The sequence below is a fragment of the Coffea arabica genome, chromosome 6c, assembly GCF_036785885.1.
Source record: "Coffea arabica cultivar ET-39 chromosome 6c, Coffea Arabica ET-39 HiFi, whole genome shotgun sequence".
NCBI classification, from domain to species: Eukaryota; Viridiplantae; Streptophyta; class Magnoliopsida; order Gentianales; family Rubiaceae; genus Coffea; species Coffea arabica.
In genome coordinates this window covers 36197827-36221325 of record NC_092320.1, presented here as the reverse complement: position 1 = coordinate 36221325, position 23499 = coordinate 36197827, and the positions used below count along the sequence as shown (strand labels likewise).

Below are 23499 nucleotides of genomic sequence, written 5' to 3'. Positions count from 1 at the left end.
GTTAGTCACAAGTAAACTAGGGTTTTTGGCTACAATATTAGGGTTTCTAGTCTTTTAAACCAAAATAAGGTTTTAAATCAACCCAAAGAAATACACTTTAATATTTTCTTCACAAACAACCTCCTAATATTCGGGATGTTACAGTTAGTCCCAATAAAGGTGAGCGATACTTTCTAAGATTTCTCTTATCTCATATTCATGTGCCAAAGTCATTTTACCATCTTCTCACTGTCAATGGACAACTTGCATCTTCATATTGAGAAGCTACCTTTCGAATAGGCTTGCTCCAATCTGATACCTACACAGAAGACACATTTGCTGAAGCCAGTGCATTTCATATGCCTTGTTCACTTAGATCCTTGTTTGCAATGTTACTTGTTTTTTGTACTCCTTCCAATCCTATTAGTTTATGGGAGAAATATGAGGCTGACTTATCCAATGATTTAGAAAGAACGGGCTTTACTAATGGCTATGATTCTGCTTATATTAGGAGATGTGTGCTGCAGGACATAAATAGATCATTGGAGCAGATGGGTAAACACATAGGTGATTATCATCTGGTTCTTGATGATCTTCTATTTACTGACCATGAACGTTTGACCAAGGAAATTGAAAGTGAGTGAAATGTTTTCTTTACAGAGGATGATTTGCTAACAGTTTCTCGACTGAACACTGGTCAGAAAGTTGCATATAATGCTATTATGTCAGAAATCTTTTAGCCTGATAGCAAGAGCTTCTTTGTGGATGGGCCTAGAGAAACAGGCAAAACCATTTTGTATCATGCCCTGCTTGCTACGTTGCGGACACAGGGTTATATAGCATTACCAGTTACATCATTCGGTGTAGCAGCATCTATTCTTCTTGCAGGAAGAACTACATACTCACGATTTAAAATTCCTCTTGATGCATCAATTGCTAAGACTTGCCAGATTAGTAAGCAGAGCTCGACTGCTAAACTGATTTTTATGGCCAAGTTAATCCTATGGGACGAAGCTTCAATGGCGAAGCGAGAAACCATTGAAGCATTTGATCTGCTCCTTAAAGATATCATGGACAGTGATAAGCCGTTTGGTAGTAAAGTCATGGTTTTTGGCAGTGACTTTCGTCAGACTCTCCCGGTTATTCAAAATGCAACGAGGGATATTCAGGTTCAAGCCAGCTTTGTCAACTCTACTTTGTGGGGTAGTTTACAAAAAGTTTCTCTAATAAAGAATATGCGGGCTTTTCTGGATAAATCATTTTTAGAATTTCTTCTTAGAGTAGGAGAAGGAACTGAACCGGAGAATGAAGATGGGCGAATATCTCTAAGCAATAACATATTAGTACCATATGATAACAAGGATAGTTCTCTGGACAGGTTATGTTCTAATTCATACCTTTTATATATATTAGCATGCAGTGCTGCATTATAATAGTGTCGTGGGTATTAATATGTGTACGGTTATGTGTAAAATCGTACAGTTACGTATTACAACAGTATCATAGGTTATCCTACCTAAAATAATATTTGTCCTAACAAGATCTTTGATCACACGGGTTAATAGAATCAGTGTTTTCAGACTTACGGATTTATTCCTTGGATCCCTATCTAATGATAAGTAGGTGTATCCTCTCCATAATGAATAGTTCAATTGATGATGTAAACCAGATGATAATTGATCAGGTTAACCTTATACTTATATGAGCACTGATAGAACACTTAATGAGCGAGATCAAGGAGATTATGAAGATTTTCTTAATTCTTTGAATCCAAAAGGCCTCTATCCTCATAAATTAATCTTAAAGGATAACTGTCCAGTCATTTTGATGTGGAATCTGATACGAACGTCGCCAACCTTGTGACGAAACCCGTAAAAGATTAGCTTCAGGATCGACAAGAGGACACCAAGTTTGAAGCGGATGACCTCAACCCGTTAATTACGTGGTTAACGAACCTTGGTATAATGGTAGAAGATGCCACAACCTAGTGCGATTCTAGATTGATAAGTCACGAACACCTAGAGAAATTCTAAGGTATTCAAGAATCCTTGGAAAAACCAAGAAAACTCTCAAAATCTGATTTATTGATTGAATGCATAAACCATTGGAAGTGTGGGCTATTTATAGCCTTACATAGAGATGAACAACTAAATGTGGAACTAGTCTAGAGTTGTGGTCTTGACTAAGACTAACAATTATAGGCTTGACCAAACCTTATGAGGTCATCCCTTAGGTAAACAACCTTATGAGGTCATCGCTTAGGTAAATGACCTTATGAGGTCATCGCTTAGGTAAATAAAGCAAGGCTATGGACCATTAAACCCTTATTACAATGACTTAACTAAAACAGCAAATGTGACTAGAGAAGGGTCACACATGGTTCTCTTTGACGTGCACTACATGGATGACTTTCATTCCTTCATGCTCAAGCCCCTCAATGACCTTGGGGACAATTTCTTGGCCTTGTATCTCATGAACAAGTCCTTGGAGTTCCTCCCTCATCTTCTTAGCTCGTGCTCGAGTTACGGGTCCTAGGGGAACTCGAATAGTTCGCAATGGTGTCTCTTGGTTCGTATCATCCCCCTCCTCTTCAAAAGGATTTGTCCTCAAATCAGCTTCATCGTCTGCAAGAAAAGGAGATAGATCAGAGACATTGAATGTAGCGCTCACATTGTACTCACCGGGTAGGTCCAGTTTGTAAGCATTGTCATTGATGCGCTTGATGACTTGGAACGGCCCATCTCCTCGGGGAAGTAATTTATTGCGCCTTTGGACTGGGAACCTTTCCTTGCGTAGATGTAACCACACCCAGTCACCAGGTTCAAACACAACGCGTTGGCGTCCCTTGTTAACCCGTTGAGCAACTTGGTCCATCCTTCGCTCAATGTTTAGGCGTACCTGCTCGTGTAATTTCTTGACAAAATCTGCTCGTTTAGCACCATCCATGTTAATGTGCTCAGAAGAAGGTAAAGGTGATAAGTCTAGTGGTGTTAAAGGGTTAAAACCATAGACTATTTCAAATGGTGAAAAATGAGTAGAACTATGCACCGTGCGATTGTATGCAAACTCAACATGGGGTAAACACTCTTCCCAGGTTCTAATGTTTTTTCTAATGATGGCACGCAAGAGTGTAGATAGTGTACGATTGACAACCTCAGTTTGGCCATCAGTTTGTGGGTGACTAGTAGTAGAAAATAGCAATTTGGTACCCAATTTTCCCCACAAAGTTTTCCAAAAGTAACTCAAAAATTTGACATCCCTATCAGAGACAATTGTCCTAGGCATGCCATGCAATCTAATGATTTCTTTGAAAAACAAATCAGCAATGTGCGATGCATCATCTGTTTTGTGACATGGTATAAAATGTGCCATTTTTGAAAATCTGTCAACAATAACAAAGATGCTATCATTTCCCCTCTTTGACCTAGGCAACCCTAAAACAAAATCCATGGAAATGTCGGTCCAAGGTTCCTTAGGTACAGGTAAAGGACTATAAAGGCCATAGGGTTGAAGTTTAGACTTAGCTTTGTGGCAAGTAATGCATTTAGCCACCATTCGCTCCACATCTCGTTTCATCCTTGGCCAATGGAAGTGCTCTTGAAGGATAGCTAAGGTTTTAGCCACGCCAAAGTGTCCCATCAAGCCACCTCCGTGTGCTTCCCTAACTAGTAAAGAGCGAATAGAGCAATTAGGTATGCATAGTCGATTGAGGTAGAAAAGAAATCCATCAAGGATGTAGAATTTACCTTGAGTTGCTGAACCACAAGAATCATAAATACCTGAGAAATCTGGGTCATTGGTGTATAACTCTTTAACTAATTCAAATCCTAACAACCTTGCATCAAGTTGAGTGAGCAAAGAGTACCGACGTGATAATGCATCAGCAACAACATTAGTTTTCCCCACTTTGTACTTAATCACATAAGGGAAGGTTTCAATAAATGCAATCCACCTAACATGACGCTTATTCAACTTGTGTTGTGACTTAATGTGCTTAAGCGACTCATGATCAGTGTGTATGACAAATTCCCTTGGTCTCAAGTAATGTTGCCAAGTTTCTAAAGCACGGATTAAGGAGTACAACTCCTTATCATAAGTGGAATAGTTCAAAGCTGCTCCATTGAGTTTTTCACTAAAGTATGCAATTGGTTTGCCCTCTTGCATTAGGACAGCTCCAATACCCACCCCAGATGCATCACACTCTATTTCAAACATCTTGTCAAAGCATGGTAATGCAAGTAGTGGTGCATGTGTGAGTTGATGTTTAAGCATTTGGAAAGCACGTACTTGAGCATCTCTCCACACAAATGGCTCATTTTTCTTAATTACAGCAGTTAGAGGTGCAGCAATGGTACTAAAATCTTTAACAAATCGTCTATAAAAACTAGCAAGACCATGGAAGCTACGTACCTCACCCACCGTGCTTGGAGTAGGCCATTCTCGAATTGCTTTAACCTTCTCCTCGTCCACTTTGATTCCCTGTTTACTCACAACAAAGCCTAGGAAGACAAGTTGATCAGTACAAAAGGAGCACTTCTTAAGGTTAGCATAGAGCTTTTCCCTTCGAAGTACATCAAGAACAAGCTTCACATGTTCAACATGCTCATCGAAGCTCCTACTATAAATCAGGATATCGTCAAAATATACAACTACAAATTTTCCAAGGAATGGACGAAGTACATGGTTCATCAACCTCATGAACGTACTAGGTGCATTAGTTAGTCCAAATGGCATAACTAACCACTCGTACAAGCCATGTTTGGTTTTAAAGGCCGTTTTCCATTCATCCCCCTCTTTCATCCTAATTTGATGATAACCGCTTTTTAGATCAATTTTAGTGAAAATCACAGCACCATATAGCTCATCTAACATATCATCAAGTCTAGGAATAGGGTGACGATATTTTACCGTTATTGCATTAACAGCCCTACAGTCAGTGCACATTCGCCAACTTCCATCCTTTTTAGGCACCAAGATGACGGGAACCGCACATGGGCTCAAGCTTTCTCGTGCCCATCCCTTTGTTAGAAGCTCTTCGATTTGGCGTTGGAGCTCCTTTGTCTCATCTGGACCCATTTTGTAGGCTGGTCTGTTAGGAAGTGGGGCACCTGGAACCAAGTCAATTTGATGCTCAATTCCCCTTATTGGTGGTAGTCCATTTGGAATCTCATCGGGAAAGACATCCTCATAATCCTGCAAAAGAGAGACAATACTAGTTGGTAGAGTGTTAGTAAGATCACTTGTAACAACCAACACCTCTTTGCACAAAAGTACAAAGATGGGTGTATTAACACTCAAAGCTTTTCTTACTACATTGGCTTTTATCAATAGATTTTGCCTTTTCTCTCTCTTTTCAATTTTGGCCGGCTCACTATATGTTTTTTTCCTCTCAATTTTCTCGGCCTTATCATTTTCTGTTGAGCTCTCGATTTTTTCTATTTTTTTCTTCTCATTCTCAAGCTCGCTCTCCTTGATCAGGCTTTCTTGATCTTCACGAACTTGGATAGGAGTGAGTGGCACAAGCACAATCCTCTTCTCGCCTTGCTTGAAGGAGTATTTATTGGTAATGCCATCGAATGTAACTCCCTTGTCGAATTGCCATGGTCTCCCCAATAGTATGTGACATGCTTGCATAGGGACCACGTCGCATAACACCACGTCCTCATACTTTCCAATTCGGAAAGGTACTTGGACTTGCTTGGTCACACGAACATCCCCACTATCGTTCAACCATTGCAAACGATAAGGTGTTGGATGTCGTAGAGTGGGTAGTGCTAGTTTCTCCACCATCAAGGCACTAGCGACGTTAGCACAACTACCTCCATCTATGATCAAACTACATACCTTGCCTTTGATATAGCAACGGGTGTAGAAAATGTTCTCCCTTTGTGCATGGTCGGCAGCTTTCACTTGGGTTGCTAAGGCTCGTCTAACAACGAGTCCAACTCGTTCATCGACAGGCAATGCTTCCTCTTCTTCCTCTTCTTCCTCAAGGGATGGCAACTCCTCCTTCTCATCTTCATCATCGGTGAGAAACTCACCATTGGGTAAGATGATCATAGTGCGTTGGTTCGGGCATTGGCTAGCAATATGCCCTCGGCCTTGGCATTTGAAGCATCTAGTATCTCGATTTCGCCCCATGCTCGACTCAATGGCAGTCTTTGGTGTTGCCTTAGACTCCCACTTAGTCATATCCGGCCTTGGTCTTGAAGGGATGGAATTACTCGGCCCTTTATCCTCTTTCTTTGGTGGTGTAGTTCGGAGATAAGAGGGTGAAAAGTTGGAGTAACTCCGAGTCGAACCCCTCCTCTTAATCCTCCTTTCAATCTTGATGGCCTTTTCCACCAAATCCCCAAGTTCCACATAGTGGTGTAACTCTACTTGGTCAGCGATTTCGGGCCTTAGTCCGTTCAAGAAGCGTGCCATTGTTGCTTCTCGATCCTCCATGATGTCTGCCCGTAGCATGAGTATTTCCATTTCCTTGTGATAGTCCTCGACACTTCGTGCTCCTTGGTTGAGGGTTTGAAGCTTTTGGTACAAGTCACGGTAGTAGTGACTTGGTACGAAACGCTTCCTCATTAGTCGTCTTAGCTCCGTCCAAGTGTGTATGGTAGGTTCACGACTCCTCCTTCGACTAGTGGAGAGTTGATCCCACCACACAACGGCGTAGTCGGTGAATTCGACCACGGCCAACTTGACCTTTTGCTCCTCCGAGTAAGTATTGCAATCGAAGACAAGTTCAATCCGCTTCTCCCACTCTAAGTAGGCATCGGGGTCTGATCGTCCTTGGAAAGGCGGAATTTTCATCTTTATGCCCGGAATGTGGTCATTTGAAGGCCTAGCATCACGCTTGGACCTACTTTGCTTATGCTCATAATTGTTGTCTGAGTTAGAGTCGCTAGACTCATCTGCATAAGCCTTTCCACGGCTGCCTTTGGAGCTTCCATGAGACAACTCTAAGCTGTCAATGCGTTGGTGCATCAGTTCAAGTTTTTGGTCCATCATGCGTCCCAATTCGCCTTTGATTGCTTCTGTGAAAAGTTTAAGATCAAAAGCTTGGGAGCTTGCTCCCCCCTCGTTAGCCATGGTAGGGTAAAAAAAATAATAATGGAAAGAAGCAAAGTTTATCTCGCACACTTCCTCACGTGTTTACTCTCGCTCTCGTGTTTGAACACTCTAATGAATTCACCAAGGTATTTTCAAGGCTCCTCAGTCAACTCCTCGAAGAAGTTAGAACTCCTTCTAGTGTGGATCGACTTACCAACCAGGGTCACAAGATTGTAGCACTTTGAACGAAAAAAAAAAAGAACAAAAGATGAAGGGACTAACCACGACTCAATGAATGACTCAAAGTTGAATTTTAAGGATCCTAGACAAAACTCTACCCAAAACTGGAATTTTGAGCTGCTGGTTGCTGCATTTCTGGTCAGTGTTTTGGTAGGTAAATGGACACTTAGAGGATTCAGAATGACACTTAAAACTGACCTAATGATGCACGAAAATTTTCAGAATTAATGATTGGACAGAAATCCCCAATGGTTGCAAAGATGGAATCTGAATGGAAGATGAATTTGTGTTGCGGTAGGATTGTTTTGGAAACCCAAGGCTGGCTTTTCTTCCTTAATCCTTTGGAAATGAGGATTAGTCTTCCTATTTACTGGTTCCCATGAATTCTAAGGTCAAGTTCAAGATTGGAATTGATTTGGTTGTTTTTGGGGACAAGGGTGAAAAATTTGACTTGAACAGGTTGGAAATTTTGACTTGAATAGGCTGAATGTTCTTAGTCAAGAAAGAAGATTGTTATGGTGAAGACAAGGATTTTGGCAGCTGGAATTTTGCAGCCTTGTTGTTTACCAAGATTTGGTTCCCAAAACCCAGAAACTTCAAGATTCTTTCAAGAATTCAAGATGTTAATTTCCAGAATTCAAAAAACACGAAATTGAAGATGATTTCCTCCCCAAACAATCCAAGATTTCACGATTTGATCAAGACAGATTTTGGTTGTCTTCAAGAATCCCAACTAAAGTTCCAAGAACTTCAAGATTGTGGTTTTAAACAATCAGGAACTTCAAAAAACCCAAGTTTTGATCAAGACAGATTTCCAGGAATTTTTGTAAGGTTAGCCAGCTATTTTTTTTTTTTTTTTGTATGTAAACAAGAACACAAGGTAATAACTAGATAGGACTCTAAAACCCTTGCTACAAACTGATTTTTTTTTCGGATGAACAGTAACCTCGAATGATCAAATAGAACAAAAGATTGGAATTGAATGGATATAACAGGATAGAAACAAGACTCAAACAAAGAATCAAGAATAAGACACAAAAAGAAAGGCTGGACCAAACAAGGCTAACCACAGCAATTAACAACAACTAGACACAAGTTTATGACGTAACAAATCTGGAAAAATAACGCAAGAACACGAAGTAACAAATCTGGAAATTGCGGATAGCAACTTAGAACACGAAAACAGAATTTTCGACAACTTGACTCGAAAAGGAAATAAATAAAAGGATATAACGTGATACCTCTTAATTAGCTCTGATTACCAACTGATACGAACGTCGCCAACCTTGTGACGAAACCCGTAAAAGATTAGCTTCAGGATCGACAAGAGGACACCAAGTTTGAAGCGGATGACCTCAACCCGTTAATCACGTGGTTAACGAACCTTGGTATAATGGTAGAAGACGCCACAACCTAGTGCGATTCTAGATTGATAAGTCACGAACACCTAGAGAAATTCTAAGGTATTCAAGAAGCCTTGGAGAAACCAAGAAAACTCTCAAAATCTGATTTATTGATTGAATGCATAAACCATTGGAAGTGTGGGCTATTTATAGCCTTACATAGAGATGAACAACTAAATGTGGAACTAGTCTAGAGTTGTGGTCTTGACTAAGACTAACAATTATAGGCTTGACCAAACCTTATGAGGTCATCCCTTAGGTAAACAACCTTATGAGGTCATCGCTTAGGTAAATGACCTTATGAGGTCATCGCTTAGGTAAATAAAGCAAGGCTATGGACCATTAAACCCTTATTACAATGACTTAACTAAAACAGCAAATGTGACTAGAGAAGGGTCACACATGGTTCTCTTTGACGTGCACTACATGGATGACTTTCATTCCTTCATGCTCAAGCCCCTCAATGACCTTGGGGACAATTTCTTGGCCTTGTATCTCATGAACAAGTCCTTGGAGTTCCTCCCTCATCTTCTTAGCTCGTGCTCGAGTTACGGGTCCTAGGGGAACTCGCAATGGTGTCTCTTGGTTCGTATCACCTTGACTAAAGAAAACTCGAATACCATAGGTGATCCAAGTCCAACTTGACCTCAAATCGTCGCTCAAGTTGCGGTTACATATGCCTAACCTTTGGGTGAAAATTTGGGCAGCACGCCCTTTGTGTTTACCTATTTTTCAGCCATTTATGGCTTTATTATTTTCCTCATTTCAACCCCCAAAACACACATGAGCAATATTACAAACATAGCCCTTCAATTAGGCTCCAAAAGCATCCAAACATAAGGCAATTCTAGCAAGTAAGCTTCACTTGGAAATTCAAAAATGGTGGCTAAAAGCTAAGTACAAGTCTTGACCACTTTAATTAAGGTAACTTGTTAAATGTGTAAAATTTTGAGGAAATGAGAGATACATTAGTGAGAGAAGTTCAATAGGGATACATTTGAAGTCAAGGAAGTGGAAAATCAAGGTAAGAGGTTGGAAGTAGGCCGTCCGAGGTTTTAAAGTCAAGAAGTCCGTTTCTATGCTTCAGGAATCTACTGAGATGAATAGTAACAGTAAATTTTAAAAATTCACAACTCGAGTTCCACAAGTCAAAAAATTATGAACATTATACTGTTGTAAAATAGATTTTTAGTACTACCACATCCCAGAAGACACTTTTCAGAGATTCAAATCACAAATAGGCCAAATATTCGATCCAAGTCAAAAATTTATTTTCCTGAAGAAACAGGACATTCAAGCAGGACAGCCTACTTTGAGGTGTCACGGACAGCAGTACACACGGAGGAAAAATATGAAATTTTTACAGAACAAAGACCATGAGTCTAGTTTCAAATGCCACTGATGACACCTCAATCGGATTTTTCTACACCAAGATATAAGCATTTTACTGAGACTGGCCAATGAAATTCGAAAATCTGGAAACTCAATTTCACTTGTGAAAAACTCCTTTTTCTCTTTTAAAACCACAAGACTTTTATTCCAACCACCCATACATTAAGTATGACATTCATACCAGCAATTTTAACACAATTTAAGCATCAAATTTCAATAAAAACCAAAGATATATGTATATTCCAAGTTGAAAGTTTTGTGTAAGATGTGTAGACTAAGATTAAATCATTTTCTATTCAATAGTCAAGGATTCTAAGTTGTTTGTAGTTTGGGTTTTGTTCCACTACACCAATGAATAGCAACCAGACTAGGCCAACCATCATGCAGCTTAACTGCACCAATTAATAGCAATCTAAAGTTTAAATACCCGCTTCCTCAAAACATTGACATGTTTTATAAAAGAAGAAAATTTGAACTTCACTACCATTATTCGTATACGGAACCTGGTCATATATCTAAAATGGAAATTAATCATATACTGTGTCCTTGAAGAGCACTACCTAAGGAACCAAGAGACATAGATATTGGCACCCAAATCCGTAGTATATTGGTTTTCAGCAGCTCTCTCTTTGAAGCATCTGACACGACTTCTACTTCAGAAACTCACCATTGTTACCTAAAAATAAAGCCAAGAGTGCAGCATAGCAACTAGAACAACTTATATACGACCTTCACAGCTAATAATCCTATATAACCTGAAGTAGATATATTTCATACTTTTGCTAACATGAGTCTTCAAGGAAATTCTAGTTACAAGCGTTAAAATTCTAGCTCCTTAGCCTTGGTCATCTCAGAAATTTTCCAGCACCCAATCAGCCTTTAATCTAAATTTTCTTCAGCAAGGTTCATTCATAGGTAAAGTCTAACATTCATGGCCATATACGTGAACTAGAGAGTGTATATCAGTCATGCACATAAGAAACAACCAGAAAATCTCAGCTTAGCTCAACAATATCGCATAACAGCTTCTATTGAGCATTTCCAGCACTTGGTCAGTATTTTAATCTTGATTTCTTCAGCCAAACCTCTTATAAACTTAAGGTAAATGTATAACATATGTTTCCTATCATTGGTTTTCCAGAAATTTCAAGCAATAAATCCAGTCTTTACAACCAATTTCTACTTCAATCCAACCTCAAGGAAATATACATCAAAAGCCCTCTAAAGTATGTGAAAGAAATTAAAGTTCCAAGTCATGTTACCTTTAAAACAAGCTAGAAGTTAACTCCCCTGTTTTGGTCCTTCTACTCGATCAAACAAACTGGAAATGGAAACAAGACTCAAGCTTCCTTTCAGTTTTCTCTAGCTGGTTCCTCTTGGCTGAAGTGGAAACAAAACAAGGGAAATTTCTTTGTTTTCCCCAAATTTTCTCTCGGCTGGAAGGTGGATGCAAGACACAACCTTTTCCTCTCTACTCTCTCTCGGCTAAGGTGGGACAAAACAAGTGAGCAGTCTTGGTTATCTTTGTTTTTCTTTCTCTCAGCGGTTGAGTTAAAGAAAAGAAAAGAAACAAGGAGGAGTAACTTTGGCTTAGTCAACTTGCATGCTACTTGGACTTGGTCAAAAATGGAGGCAATGGAGAAATATCTCTCTCGGTTGGAAAATTGGAGCAAGACAAGGAAACAAAATCCTACATCTTTCCCTTAACTTTTCCTTAGTCAAAATTTTCAGCCAAGATAAGAAGACTATGGCTGCTATTTCCTCTCCAAGAAGCTCTCGGCCCTCTCTCTCTATTTTCTCTTAGTTTTTGCTTTGTTTTTCTTCTCATTTACTAACATCTTAGATATTTAAGATAAGGTCAAAGGTTACTTTTCCTCCACCAATCAAATTTAAGTTTAGAAAGACCTTAGAAGCTTCAAGGTTACTAATACACTTTCTTTGTTATTCCTCATATTATGATCCCAACAACTTTTAATCTTTGCAATTAACTTCATAGATCACTAACTTAATGAAATTCACAAGCTTAATTACACCTCATTAATTTACTAACCACCCAACCATTTTAATTACCTATCATAAAATATGCATTGTCATACATAAACTCAATTAAATAATAACCTTTGCGTCACAAATAAAATCAGGGTTTTGATTTAAATTTAAAGTGTCTAGTTTTACAAACAATGTTTTTAAAACAAAACAAAAGAAATGAATCAAAATTTAAAAAAAAAGGGAAAATATTGTCCTAAAATTCGGGGTATCACAACTCGCCTTTTCTGTAAAGACCTCGAGTAAAATACAATTTGTGCTGAGATTGCTGTTGGGCAGCATCGAGGCAAAAGGTTTTGCTTCCAAGAATTCCGCTTCAGTCAGCTGATAATGAAAAGAATGGGATTCCTTTTAAGGTTCCGTTTGATAAAACTCAATCTAAATTCTGAAATCTAAATACTGAAACAATTAATTTGCTGAATTTTAAGCATTAAAAAGAAATATATGAATGTTTGAATTTTAATTCTAAACTTATTTATAATGATTGATAAATATTTATAACTGAATGCTTAACAAGTTTAATTTGATTATTTTGCCCTTATATCTTTTCATTCAAAAAAGAAATAGAACCTATGATTTAATTAGCTTAAAATTAATGGGCATGAAAATGACAATATTTGTTTTTAAATCAAATTAATATAAAAAATAAAATATATTATATGAGGAGTATGGAAAAGATGTGAAAGTCATTAAAAAGGGAGAAAAGAGAAATAGAAAATCATTAGATAGAAAATATCATATTTCATTTAAATAAAAATTTTGAACATAATTAACAAACAAGGGTATATTTAGTAGATAAGATAAGATAGTTGAAGTAATTCTATTGATTCTTATCAGAATGTGGTCTCCTTTCCCTTAGAAAATGCTAGGGCATGCATTGTGTTCCTAGGAGGTTAGGTCGATGTCCCCCTCCGTCTCTGTCTCTCTTCTTCAAGGAATAATATAAAACCTTCTTGTTAAAAAACAGATTCTTATCAGAATTAAACATTCAGTTAGGATTTGATGATGGAGCACCAAGGGCTAATGGTGACCAAGTCATTCAAGTACCACAAGGACCGGTCACAAGAGCTCGTGCCAAGAAATTACGCGAGTCACTTCAAGCACTTGTATATATGCACCATCCAAGAGAGAATTGGAGATGACTTAAAGACCATTGAAGGCTTGGAAAATGAGGATTCCACAATATACACCTTACTTCAAGTCGATGAACCAAGTGAAGACTAGTTTTAGTCAAGGCCAAGAGTTAGTTGCCAATTGTAGTCAAGGCCGAGACTTAGTAGTCATTTTTAATTACTGTTTAGTTGTTTAATTTCTGTAATAAATTCGGCCAAAACCACCTTTGGTTGCCCGAACCTTTTTGGAGCTATTTTAGTCATTAGATTTGGCCCAAGGGCCTTAGTCATTTAAGTGGATCCATTCCATTATAGGGCTAGTCTTTCGAGTCTAGTGTATGGCTATATATAGCCCAGACAAGAGACCTTTATATTCAGTTTTCAAGATTAATACAATTGTGAGTGTTTTCACTTTTCTCTTCCTAAGAGAGCCCTTTTGAATATTTGAGAATTTTTCTCAATTGTTCAATCGAACTTATCAATCAAATAACCCCTTGATTGTTTGGTTCTCTAGTTCGTTAGATAACGGGTTGAGATAGTATCAATAGTGTTCGTTATCTCGGGAATTAGTTTTGGGTCAAATTTCTGCTGCCCAAGCCATTGGTGATTGGTTGTCTAGATTGTGTCCAATCTTGGTTTTCACTTCAGTTGGTAATCAAAGCTAGTCGACAACCACCAGGTTATCTCTTTCCTTTTCATTTTGTTTTGAGTCACATTCATTTGTTGTCAAATCTGATTTCGTGTGTAAAGTCAAAAAAAAAAAAATTTCTAGTCGCTAGTTCTTTGTTCTTTGTTTTCCTTGCTGTCCGCAATTCCCTATTTCTGTCCGCTTTGTTTCATGAGTTGTTGCTGTGATTCATGTCGTTAATTGCATCTTAGAGTTGTATGTTTGAGTCTTGACATCATCGAATAAAAAAAAACAAAACAAAACAGCTGTTTGGGTTTTGTGCCGTCATTTTGTTCCTCGCATGCAATCTGTTTTGCCGTCTCTTGTTTCTGTCTTGTCCAAATCGGTCTATCCATTGTGTCATTGAGTTGTCTGGGTTGTGCAAAACAGCCACAAAAGATCCAAAAAAAAAGAAAAGGGAGAGAGATAACAACAATTCTGGCCACTACTTTCTTGAAAACCGAAGTGCTCAACAAGGTTCTGATTGCATTCGTTCTTAAAGTTATTGAAAGGATTACCTTGCTTCTTAGGTTTCTTGATACATCTTTGCATAGTGGGTCTGTTCTTGACAGTCTTGAAATTCACGAACCTCCATTCTTGGTTCTTGAGTTGCGGCTGACTTTGTGCAAACACCAAACCAAAACTTTGTGTCTTGAAGGTGAGATCCGAAATTCACAAAAAAAAAACGCATTCTGGTTGAACAAAAAAAAAAGAAAGAAAGAAAGAGGAAACCAAAATCGGATCACAAGAAAATAAGAAACCTTCTTGAACTAGGAAACCTCCTTGGCAAAGGAACCCCCAATCGACTTGGCTTGCTAGGGCGAACCCTAACCGCCACAAAGCTGTCCACCGTGGACTTGTCTATGTGAATTGGGGACCAGCCGCAAACACAAACAACCACAGCCCACAAACATCCAAGAAACATTGGTTACCACCTCCCAAGAACAAACCCAGCAGCATGCAAAGTCGTAGAGCCCTTCTAGGATTCTAAATTTCTGACATTTTGTTCCTGTGTCAATCGAACCTTGCATTCTGTCCACACCACAAATTGGTATCTTGAGTCATTTTACAGATTGCTAAAAGTGTCCAAAAGGAGTCCGTCCTGGTCTAGTCATAGAGCCCTTGCTGAAGTAAATCTCCTCCAACATTTGAGTCACTCTTTTGCGGGCTGAATCAAAAAAAAATTCTTTTTTTTTCCAGAACACTCTTGCTCATATAATTACTATTTCTGAGTCATTATTCGGACCTCTAATTCTCATATGCTACTTTTGAGGACAAAACTTGAGAAAAGTTTGGTTGGACTACTTGAAGGAAAATTCTGATTTCTTCAAGGGGGCAATCAAGGGATTTGAAAGTGAGTGGTGAGATCATTAGAGTGTGTTTAACCACTTGAGCGAAACACGCGAGTGAGCGAAACACGTGAGGGAGTGAGTGGGGAATTTTTACCTTAACATTTGTTGAAGTTTTGCAGGATAACCCATGGCCAATGAAAACGACATCACCGTGGCAAAATTGGCATCAAGAATGGATGCTATGTGGAGAGACATGCAAAGGAAATTTGAGCTCCGCTTTGAGTCCATGCAAGAGCAAATTGAACAATTGGATCCCTCCAGAAACGCACAATTGGATCCCTTCAGAAACTTTTCTAGGAAAACTAGAGGGAAACTCGCCGTGAACAAATTCAGTGACTCTAACTCAGAGGGAGAGTTCGAAGATGATGAGCGAAGGCCGCGGAGAATGACACAGCGGGCTGACCATGTAGAGGATCAACTCAAGGGAATAAAATTAAAAATTCCTATCTTTCACGGCAAATCGGATCCCAAAGCGTACTTGGAGTGGGAGAGAAAGATTGAGTTGATCTTCGATTGCAACCACTACACAGAGTCTCAAAAGGTAAAGTTGGCCGCCATAGAATTCACCGATTATGCCGCAGTTTGGTGGGATCAACTCCGCATCAAACAACGAAGGCATGAGGAACCGGGCATTCAGACATGGGACAACTTGAAATGAATCATGAGGAAATGCTTCAAACCCAGTTACTATCACAGGGATTTGCATCACAAATTGCAAACCCTCACTCAAGATAGTATGACGGTTGGAAATGTCCATGATGTGGGCTGATGTTCACGAAGATGAGGAGGCCACCATGGCATGGTTTTTCGGAGGATTACGGCCTGACATTGCTGACATCGTGAAACTTCAACACTACCTTGATATGGGAGAACTCTTGGACAAAGCTATCAAGATAGAAAGGAGGTTCAACAAGAGGGGAACGGTCAGACAAAACTCCAACTTCCAATCTAAAAATTGGAGAAATACGCCCTTAAAGAGGGAGGATCACCCCTCGAGTGGCCCATACTTTGCAAAATCGAATGGAAATTCAAGGGGGACTTTGTGAGGCCCCAATCCGTTCTTAAGTCGATAGTAGGTATATTCATTATTTGTGCGGTAACATTTGGTTTTGGGAATACTTCGAAAACCCTAAGTTGGGGTTAGGATTGAAACCCTAGTTTTGTATTAATTATCAGTTCGAGTGGTGCTTAAAGTGAGTTTAAAAGTTAGGAAAATCCTAAACTAGAAAAGTTTCTAGAGATATGATTTGTTAGAATTCTAAGTTGGGTTTAAAACCCTTAATACTACCCAATCATTCCACAATAAGTGTAAATGAATCTAGAAAGTAGGGTTTCACTTTTTGTTTTTAAGATGGAGCAAGTTAGGGTTTTCACGTGTATCCGTAGTGTAATTATCCGATAAGGAGCAAGGATCAAATTTTGTCTTTAAGAGTGACTTTTAGGTGAGAAATAATAGGTGAGTAGGAGCAATGATAAAAAGTCAGTGAATAGGAAGTAAAAACCCTAGTACATGTGATTTAAGGAAAAACAGCGCGAACCGTCGGGTACCGCGCACTACCGATTGACCGCACCACTTGACCACCACTTTCTTACCACATGAGCTCATTAATACTTGAGCAAAATATCTCCTTATTTCCAGCTAGCTTTGACTGAAATTTAGGGCTAAAAATGCAAGGAAAGAAAAAGAAAATTTGGTTGGCTTGGGTGGTGACAAGTGTTGGCTTCTCATGGCTCCTTGACCAAGACAAATTCCAACCTTCTTATCATCTATTTGGCTTCATTTTCACTCCATTTTTCTGCTGCTTGGCCGAGAGAGAGAGAGGAAAAAACACCAAGGGAAAGTTGCTCCATTTCTTCTTGAATCTAGCCACCAAGTGAGAAAGAAAGGAAACTAAACCGATTAAAGCTATCCTTGAGTGTTTATTTAGTGAGGTGTTGGTGAAATTTTGAAGGGAAAGCTAGGGTTGCTCTTGGTAAACACTTAAGCAAGGTAAGGATGATGATTTCCCCATTTCTTACTCTTGATCTTGTTTGAATTAGCTTAGCATCTCAAATTTGTGGTGAATGATGGTTGTTATCATGTTTTGGGTGTTTTTCCTTTTAGTTACATGAATTAGGGTTTGATGGATTGCTGCCCATACTTGATGTATGGTTAATATATGTTGTATCCAAGATTATATAGGGGGTTTTGGTAGCAAGTGAAGCAAGAAATGAAGAAAGTAATCATTGAAACCAAAAATTCCAGATTTCTAGAAAAATTTCACCCTGTTCTGTCCGGTTCCATTTTGTGTGGTTAGAGGCCGAATTAGGCTTGGCATAAAACATGAAAGTTGTTTATAATGGTGTTTTATAGCTTTTTACAAAATTTCAACCCAATCAGAGCAATGTAGCCTGTAAAAAGACCAAAATACCCTCACTGCCCTAGGATGCATTCCAGTGTTCCGTTTTAGACAATTCATCTATTTGGTTGTATTGATTCAATATGATCCGTGCAGATTTAGCCATTTACCAAAACATGAAAGTTTTAGTACTCTGTCTTAGCTTTTCAACGCCACAAGAACACCTCAAACGGATCTATGTAGCCTGAGTTATGGCCAAAATAGTCGCATCTATTCTAAACTCAGCATTCTGCCGTGTTTCTTGTTTTAGCCTCTGACCATGTTCTGTTCATTTTGATAATGTATGAACTGGGTGTTCACCTCTTCATAAGAAATGTAGATCCTGGTCTTAGCTTCGAAACAGTATAAAGTTCATCCAAATCCAAGTCCCGTAACTCCAGTTAGGACCAAAACAAGATCGGTTGTCAGAACTGCCTTCGAATTTGGACAGTTCTGACAGGAATGTTTGGACCCATTTTCCTCCGTGCTCTTTATTGATTCAACTTTTGGTCCAAAAATGAAAGTTATAGCCTTATCACATAGCTTTCTAATGCCTTTAGAATTTCTTGATTTGGATTTGTGAACTGGGAGTTATGGTCCCGTAAACAGACCCTGCCTGTCATTCAAAATGCAAACTTCTGGTACAGTTTTCCTTAATTTCGACCAGCTTTGATTTAGATCTGGATTGAGATGTCTAAATAAAAGTCGTAGCCCGTCCTTGTAGCTTCGAAACGGTATCTCACCCATCTTGATCTGACATTCTTAGCCTAACTTTTGATCAAAACGGTTTGAGATGGCAGATTTGGCCGTTTCCGTTTGCCGTTCCGCGCACGCGCGTGTGTCCATTTTGCCGTTTCCGCACTTGCATGTGCCGATTTTTCCGTTTTTCTTTGTTTTGGGCATGTTAGTGGCCGCTTGTGATATAATGAGATGCAATCTTTTATTTCAAACCATGGTGGGTTAGGCGGAGCTGGTGGGGCCTACTAGCTAACACGCACGAACTGATTCCTGCTTTTGTACTACTTTTATGTTTTGAGTAAGTATTCAGGCCATTCTTATACGTTAGTTGCTTATGTGTGTTGATATGTATGAAAAGGGTACGATAGGCGAGGGTGTACTTTATCGCACTCGACCTAAACCCTAATTTGCACACGTATTTGTACATGGTATATGTATATGAACCATTTTGGAACTAAAACCCTCGAGCTTGTAGCTCGGGGTGACTTTTGGGTAATTTTGTGAAATTTGTGAGTTTGAGGTCGATCTCAAGACCTAGATGGACTATTCGAGTCGGTTAGGGCTTGGTCAAAGTCAATCCAGCCTAGTCTGAGGTCACCAAGTTTGTGAATCTGGTTCACCGAGCATGTGAACCAAGTTTGTGTACCGAGCTTGTGAACCAAGCTCAATTTCGTTCGCTCGAGCAAGTTTGTGAGGTGACTGGCCAGTGAGGGTGATAAGGTGTTAGGTGGGAGTACAAGTGGAGTTCTACGGACCTTGTTTATGGTCGACGAAGTGTCGGCAGGAGGTCACGCATGGCAAACGACTTGGCTTTGGAGCCAACCTGTATCCTTCCTTTGTATTGATACTTTTGCACATGATTTGACATATTGGTGAAATAGTTGGTTATCTAACTGTGAAATTTACAATTTTACCCCGGTTTACTTACTAAGCATATAGCTTACCCTATTTCCTTTGTTTTCCTTAGCAGGGGACGACACGGGGAACTCCTGGGCACCTTCACTAGTATAGTTAGGTTTGCGTGTAATAGTTGGACAATTAAGATGGTTGTTTTTGTTCTGGTGGTTTGTATAAGGACCCTCTTTGGGGTCTACTTCCTGCTGGTTGTTATCTTAATGTAATGTAGTAGTTTGAGTAGCTACTATTGTGGATGTGAATGGAACACTTTTGGAATTGTATATATTGTATACAGAGTACTCTTTTGGGTTATCTAGCTTTTATTGCTTTAAGTTTTGAGTTCTGGCACGAGTTAGGCAGGCGGCCCGCTGATACCCTCGGGTTCGCCCTTGGGAGAAGTGGGGCCGTCACAAGTGGTATCAGAGCACCTAGGTTAGAGGACTTGGGCAAGTGGGACATACGTGATAGGCACTAGGTGTAACAGCCCCACTTTCCCCTAAGGCGAACCAAAGGGGTTGGCGGACTGCCTGCCCAGCTCTCGCCAGGACTACGGATCAGATTAGCGCGATCTAATACTTTTCGGGTCATACAACCGCGTGAAAACCAGCCGAACCCACAAAATAAGAAAAAAACAAAGTCGGAGTCGGCCATGAAGAGGAACCGACACGTCAAAACCCAACCAAACATCAAGCAAATATTTACATCTCACAAGTTAGCATATACTTCCCAAAAGGGGCATACCAAAGTGATTCAAAAGTGGATACATGTACGGTTTGCCAAATCCAAAAGAGAAACGGACCAAAAGTACATTTAGGGTTTTAATACATGAGCTATACAAAAGATATGTCCAACTAGCTCAAGTCGGCAACCGATTATCAAATCCAGTCCAAAAGTATTTATTTTCCTGTAAGGAAAACAAAAGGAACAGAACGGGGTGAGCTTGCGCTCAATGAGGTACCAAACAGATAGCAATAAAGTCATGGCATTTCACATTTTACAAATCAGATACACATGTCAGATGTAAAGCAAAGGAACTAATGATTCAAATCAGAAGGATACGGGTGGCTCTCAGGAGCCAAATTTCCAGCGCAGTACTTGATCCAAACCGGTTGACTCTCCGTCAACGTATATAGAACCAAAACGTCCGTAGACCCCTCTTTACACCGAATTCCGTCCACCAAACACCCCTTTACCGGGCCCGCTCACCGTAACCGAACAGAAATGGTAATACTCGAGTATACCGGAATCAAGGGTCTCAATACCCAAAAATCCCCGAACAGACTACCGTGGTTCGTTATCTAATCGTCCAGGCCCTTGCCGGCCCGACTCGAATAACTTAGCCACAGGATTGAGCTCATAGGTCATAGAAATCCGAACAGATGCAGACACAGATAACAGATTCAAATTTTACATAGTAAATTGGCATATGAACAGACTAGAGAACGAGTGTGATAAAGTACACCCTCGTCTCGAACAAATAAACAGATTGCAGAGCAGAAATCAAGTTAAACAGCAATGGAGGGGAGTGGTACACTCACCGATTCAACTTCAAAAAGTTTCACTTCAGATTGGCCTTAATCGCCAAAAAACCCTAAAATAATCAAAATAAACCAATTGAAGGTTTTACTTCCAGAATCGAGTAAACAGAATGCACATGTGAGGCTCGACTACTAGTCGTATACCTCGCCAAATAATTACTAATGCAAGGGTGCAAAACATGATTTTCTTGGAAACGAAAAGGTAGCATGAAGACCTAGGCGCAAACAACCCAAAAGCCTTTTATTCTACCAAAAGGCAAACCCAACTTAAAGGAACCAAATGGCCTAGAAAATCGGGCAGCACTTCCCCTAAATTTCTTACTTTTCCAGCCATTAAGGCTTCATTCTATCCTCAAATCAGTCCCAACATCTCACACAAAATTCATCTCATTTCCCAAAAGCCGTTCACTAGGCTCAAAGTAGTACAAGTACAAAAGTTAGCTAGAAACTGACCGGAATAAGAGTAAACCTTAAAACCATGCCAACCAATAGGGTTTCATAAAGCCATGCCAATCACAACCCCAATAGGGTTTCATATACATATATAAGCATAATAGCAAACCAGAAATTAGAAAATGGCCTTAGTCTTGGCCCCAAATAGAAAACTGTTTTACACTCATTATGCGGTAATGGCGTCAAATTCTCTACGGTTATCGGATGGCGGTGCAAGACCCACCGTTTCGAAGCTATGAAACAGGGCTACAACAATGTAGAAGGTCACTCAATCCAGTTCCTGGCCCAACTAGGTCAAAAATACGAAATACTATACCAGAATTCCCAAAACAGGTTTGCAAAACGTAGAAAACTGTAATCGGTATATCTCAGTCCATACTAGTCCAAATGCCGAAATTCCAAAGGCATATCTTAGCTAAGACATTCAACGACATTTCATCAGAAGACACCAACTTCAAAATCTAAACCAAAACCAGTCAAAATGGCCAATTACTATCGCAGTTTTCGCATTCTGTCCAAAGCAGAACAGCTACAGTAATTTCGTCATAACTCATTCTACATTAATCCAAATGCCCTGAAATTTTACAGGCACCTTAACCACATCAATACCTACAACTTTCATGTTTTGAGCAAAGTATAATTCGGCCTCTAACCCAGTGATCTAAAACCGGACAGAATTGGGAATAATAAGAACCCTAACTTTCCATTTTCCATCCAAATCCAAAATTGATTGCAAATACTTATCAAACATACCTACTAGAGCCATTATAGTCCATTGCCAATCATCAAAGATGGCCACAACATTCATTTCATATTACACCAGAAAATTCATCACAAAATGGAAAACTTCACCAAAACTCTTCAAATCAAGAAATAAATCATATATTCCAACACTTATGCCACCCTTAAGCACAAAATAACCATCATTAAGTATAAGGAAGTAGTAAAACATCACTTACCTAAGAACAAGAGGTGTAGAGAGGTTGGCCACCTTAGAGCTTCAAACAAACTTCACTACAACCCTTACTAGCACTAGAAGATAGGATTTTATGGAGTGAAATCTAGTCTAAGCTTTTGTTTATGGAAGATTGAACCAAATGGAAGCTTGCAAAATGATGAAGTTCTCTTCCTTCTTGAGGTAAGAGGGCCGGCCATCCAAGGTGAGAAAATGGGGATTTTTTTGTGAAATTTTTAGATATTTAACCAATTTTGGTCAAAAGTCAAAAAAAGTGAATAGTGTTCCATAAGCTTCAACCCATAAGATGGTGACACTTGTCACACCATTAATGCAATCCTATCCTTTCTTTTCTCTCTCACATCAATCATTTCACACACTCTACTTATCTCTTAACACCCGATAAATTTTACACAGTATCCGGAATTTAACTTAATTGGCCGAATTTTTCCGAACTTTTCGCACTAGTGGGTCCCACGTCTGATATACGTTCTTAATTTCTCAAAATCTATTCGTTACAAGAAAAATCATCTAAAAACTATATTTACTCGTAAAATCCACTAAGAAAATATTTCTAAGCCAGAAAATGCAGAAATCATGCCATTAAGGGGAAATAAACCCTAGGAAAATAATTAGGGTTTTACGGGTTCTCACACTAGGCATATTTGATTCTTTCAAGATGAATGATATGTTTTAAGCGGAAATGCCGGTTAACTAACGAATTAATGTTTGTAGGTATGGATCCATGCAGTTCTAGTGGTGTTGGACCCAGCGGCGTGGGATCGGGACCGAGACCTTCCAGTGCGAGAGGCCCGGATGACCGGGTGTTGCGTAAGCTGGTGATCCGCTATTGGAGGAGGCTTAGGGAGCCCTACATTTTGTATTCCCCCTTTGGTCAAGTGTCGCGCCGACCCTGTGGGTGTTGGTATACATATGGCTATCCCGACGAGGTAGTCTTAGCGGTGGATGACGAGCGTCACCACCTAGGCAGGACGGTCGAGACTTTGAGGGCACAGCTGGAGGAGGCTAGGGAGTTTAGCCACTGGCAGGCGTTGTGCATTAGGGACTTGGAGCGGGATCTCCGAGACACACACCAGCACCTCTTCGCTTTGAAGAGGCAGCTTAGGGAGAGGGCCCGGAGTATTACGTTTGACTGCGAGGTCTTACTAGATGTGGCCGCGGAGGCACCACCACGAGCTGCTGGCCTAGAGCAGATAGGCGAGGTAGATACTTTAGGTTCCATTGGGAACCGGGGCCCTAGGGGAGGCGTTTAGGGTTGCGTTTGTATTTTGATTAGTTGGC

The 23499-nt window shown here is 39.7% G+C and overlaps 1 protein-coding gene across 1 annotated transcript; it reads left to right on the top strand.

Moving 5' to 3' along the window:
* Positions 1 to 368: 368 nt before the first annotated feature.
* Positions 369 to 1412, top strand: LOC113693488 (uncharacterized). The gene is made up of 2 exons (XM_027212020.1): positions 369 to 560; positions 720 to 1412. The coding sequence occupies exons 1-2, from the start codon at positions 369 to 371 to the stop codon at positions 1410 to 1412; spliced, it is 885 nt and encodes a 294-aa protein (XP_027067821.1).
* Positions 1413 to 23499: the final 22087 nt, after the last annotated feature.

What these genes read in the sequence shown, in the direction of transcription:
- LOC113693488 (XM_027212020.1), top strand. Translation starts at nt 369, where the DNA reads ATGTTACTTGTTTTTTGTACTCCTTCCAATCCTATTAGTTTATGGGAG. An exon ending in ACATAGGTGATTATCATCTG is followed by an intron (nt 561 to 719) that starts GTTCTTGATGAT and finishes GAAATCTTTTAG; the next exon opens with CCTGATAGCAAGAGCTTCTT.